The sequence below is a fragment of the Musa acuminata genome, chromosome BXJ3-8, assembly GCF_036884655.1.
Source record: "Musa acuminata AAA Group cultivar baxijiao chromosome BXJ3-8, Cavendish_Baxijiao_AAA, whole genome shotgun sequence".
NCBI lineage: Eukaryota > Viridiplantae > Streptophyta > Magnoliopsida > Zingiberales > Musaceae > Musa > Musa acuminata.
The window spans coordinates 40,889,038-40,891,325 of NC_088356.1; the positions used below are offsets into that span (position 1 = coordinate 40,889,038).

Genomic DNA, 2,288 nt, shown 5'->3' on the forward strand with positions numbered 1-2,288 from the left:
CTGTAGTCATCTGCTGGTCATCGTTGCAATCGTCAGTCCATTGAGAGCAATCTTTCACCATGATGAGCACAAGACGGAAATAGCTTTCGTAAACCACCCATTTGCTTTCCTGCTCGTGTTTAGAAACCCAACTGCATGGACCCTACAAGGGTCTATGGCAATAAATGTATCAGTAACGAGTAGCACTACACGAGAAGCGTCGATTTAGTTTCAAGCGTCCTTGGCAACGATAGAACCAGGTGGCCTACGACTCGGTGACCGACGACCAAATCATACGCTCCACGTGAGCTCCCTTCATTCCAGGCCGAGCCATGCACATTGCACGCGGCCGAGCGTCCGGAGGCGAACCCGCTTCGTTCTCTCTCTCTCTCTCTCTCTGTCTCTCTCTCAACTCTATAAATATCCGCTTAGCCATTCACATTGCATCACACATCCATCTCCCGCAAAGACCAGAAGCCAAAGCGAAATGGCCATCAGAAGAGTCGAAGCCTTCCTCTTCCCACTTCTCCTCCTGTTACTCTCCTCCAGCTGCCTCTTGGCTTCATCCTCCAAATCTGATCCAGAGAAGAAGCGTTGCGTCATGGAGTGCAGAGGCATTCCGGAGCAGCAGCAGAGGAAGCTATGCGTGCACCGGTGCTTAGACCATTCCGGCGAGCAAGAATCTGGAAGAGAGCACAACCCTTACTACTTCGGACGGCGGAGCTACCAGCAGTGGAGCAGAACGGAGCACGGCCGTTTGGAGGTGCTGGAGAGGTTTGCTCGGAGATCCGACCACTTGCTGGGCGTCGACAACTACCGCCTGGCGGTGTTGGAGGCGGAGCCGCAGACTTTTATCATGCCCTGCCATTGGGACGCCGAACAGGTGGTTTACGTAATGCAAGGTATACCAGTCGATGCATGCAAGCTTTGATCAAAGCCCACTGGTCTCTACGTACGTAATGTCATGGCCGTCACGTGCAGGGCGTGGGACGATAACACTGCTGCACGAGGAGAGGCGAGAGTCACACGATATCAAGAGAGGAGACATCATGAGGGTTCCGGCGGGGGTGATCGTGTATGCCATCAACAAAGCCAGTAATGAGAGGCTCCGAGTCGCCATGCTCCTCCACCCAGTCTCGACTCCCGGGCAGATTGAGGTAGATTGGATTCAGTGTACTCCTTTGGATTAGGTCCTCGGCGCAATGTGAAGGACTCATGGTTTCTTTGACGTAGGAGTACCATGGTGCAGCCGGGAGGAATCCACAGACCTTCTACACCAGTTTTAGCAACGAAGTACTGGAAGCTGCCTTCAATGTCGGTTCCGATCTGCTTCCATCTCTATTTTCTCAGCGACTCTCCCCCCTTTAGGACTTTAACCGTACTGTGTTTGATCTGTAGACTCCGTGGGATAAACTAGAGAGGATGTTTAGGAGCCAGCGGAAGGGGGAAATCATAAAGATAACCGAGGATCAGATCAGAGCATTGAATGAATCCAAAACCGAGAGTTGGCCTTTTGGACTCTCAAATGAGCCATACAATCTGCTGGAGAATAGCCCTTCTCATTCGAATGAGCATGGTCAACTACACGAGGCCACAGGTAACGAGTGCGAGATGCTCCAGGATCTGAATGTGGACGTATCCATTACTAACATCAGCGAGGTGATCTCACTCCTCTCTTTTTTTGCACTGTTATATGCACACTGTAAGAGTCGTTCTCATCATTCATCCTCTGCGGTTGTTATGTGTAGCGATCAATGATGGCTCCAAACTACGACACCCGGTCGACCAAGTTGGCCATGGTGGTGGAAGGAAGAGGCTACATCGAGATGGCTTGTCCCCATCGCTCCGCCGAGCGACGCAGAACCCAGGAGGAGACGGGATCCCAAGGAGAGCAGCGCGTCCGCTATCGGACCGTGAGATCGCGAGTCTCCCGTGGGTCGGTGTTCGTGATCCCCGCAGGGCACCCGGCGGCAGTCGTGGCCGCTGCTAACGAAAACCTTCAGGTCCTCTGCTTCGGGATACGGTCGGAGAACAACCGGAGGTACTACCTCGCGGGGAGGAACAACGTGCTGAACAGACTCGACAGGGCGGCGAAGGCCATGGCCTTCGGGGTCCCGGCGGAGGAAGTGGAAGAGGCGCTCAATGCGCAGCCGGAGAGCGTGTTCATGCCCGGTCCGGAGCGCCGGCGGGAAGAAGAAGAGAAGTGGCGGCAGCTTATCTTCAAATATGCCGGGTTGTGAGTGAGCTGTTGAGCTTGTGGGTAGGGAATCCTGTTTAGGTGAACGAGGATTAGTGCGAAAAGGATAAAT

At 53.7% G+C, this 2,288-nt stretch overlaps 1 protein-coding gene across 1 annotated transcript; it reads left to right on the top strand.

Moving 5' to 3' along the window:
• Positions 1-451: 451 nt before the first annotated feature.
• On the top strand, positions 452-2,288 carry LOC135645112 (vicilin Cor a 11.0101-like). The gene is made up of 5 exons (XM_065163193.1): positions 452-881; positions 961-1,136; positions 1,213-1,293; positions 1,378-1,638; positions 1,728-2,288. The coding sequence occupies exons 1-5, from the start codon at positions 467-469 to the stop codon at positions 2,217-2,219; spliced, it is 1,425 nt and encodes a 474-aa protein (XP_065019265.1). The 5' UTR covers positions 452-466; the 3' UTR covers positions 2,220-2,288.

Excerpts from the sequence above, each read along its gene's own strand:
- LOC135645112 (XM_065163193.1), top strand. The coding sequence starts at position 467 with ATGGCCATCAGAAGAGTCGAAGCCTTCCTCTTCCCACTTCTCCTCCTG. Across the intron at positions 882-960 it reads GGTGGTTTACGTAATGCAAG|GGCGTGGGACGATAACACTG; the intron begins GTATACCAGTCG and ends CGTCACGTGCAG. Across the intron at positions 1,639-1,727 it reads CCATTACTAACATCAGCGAG|CGATCAATGATGGCTCCAAA; the intron begins GTGATCTCACTC and ends TGTTATGTGTAG.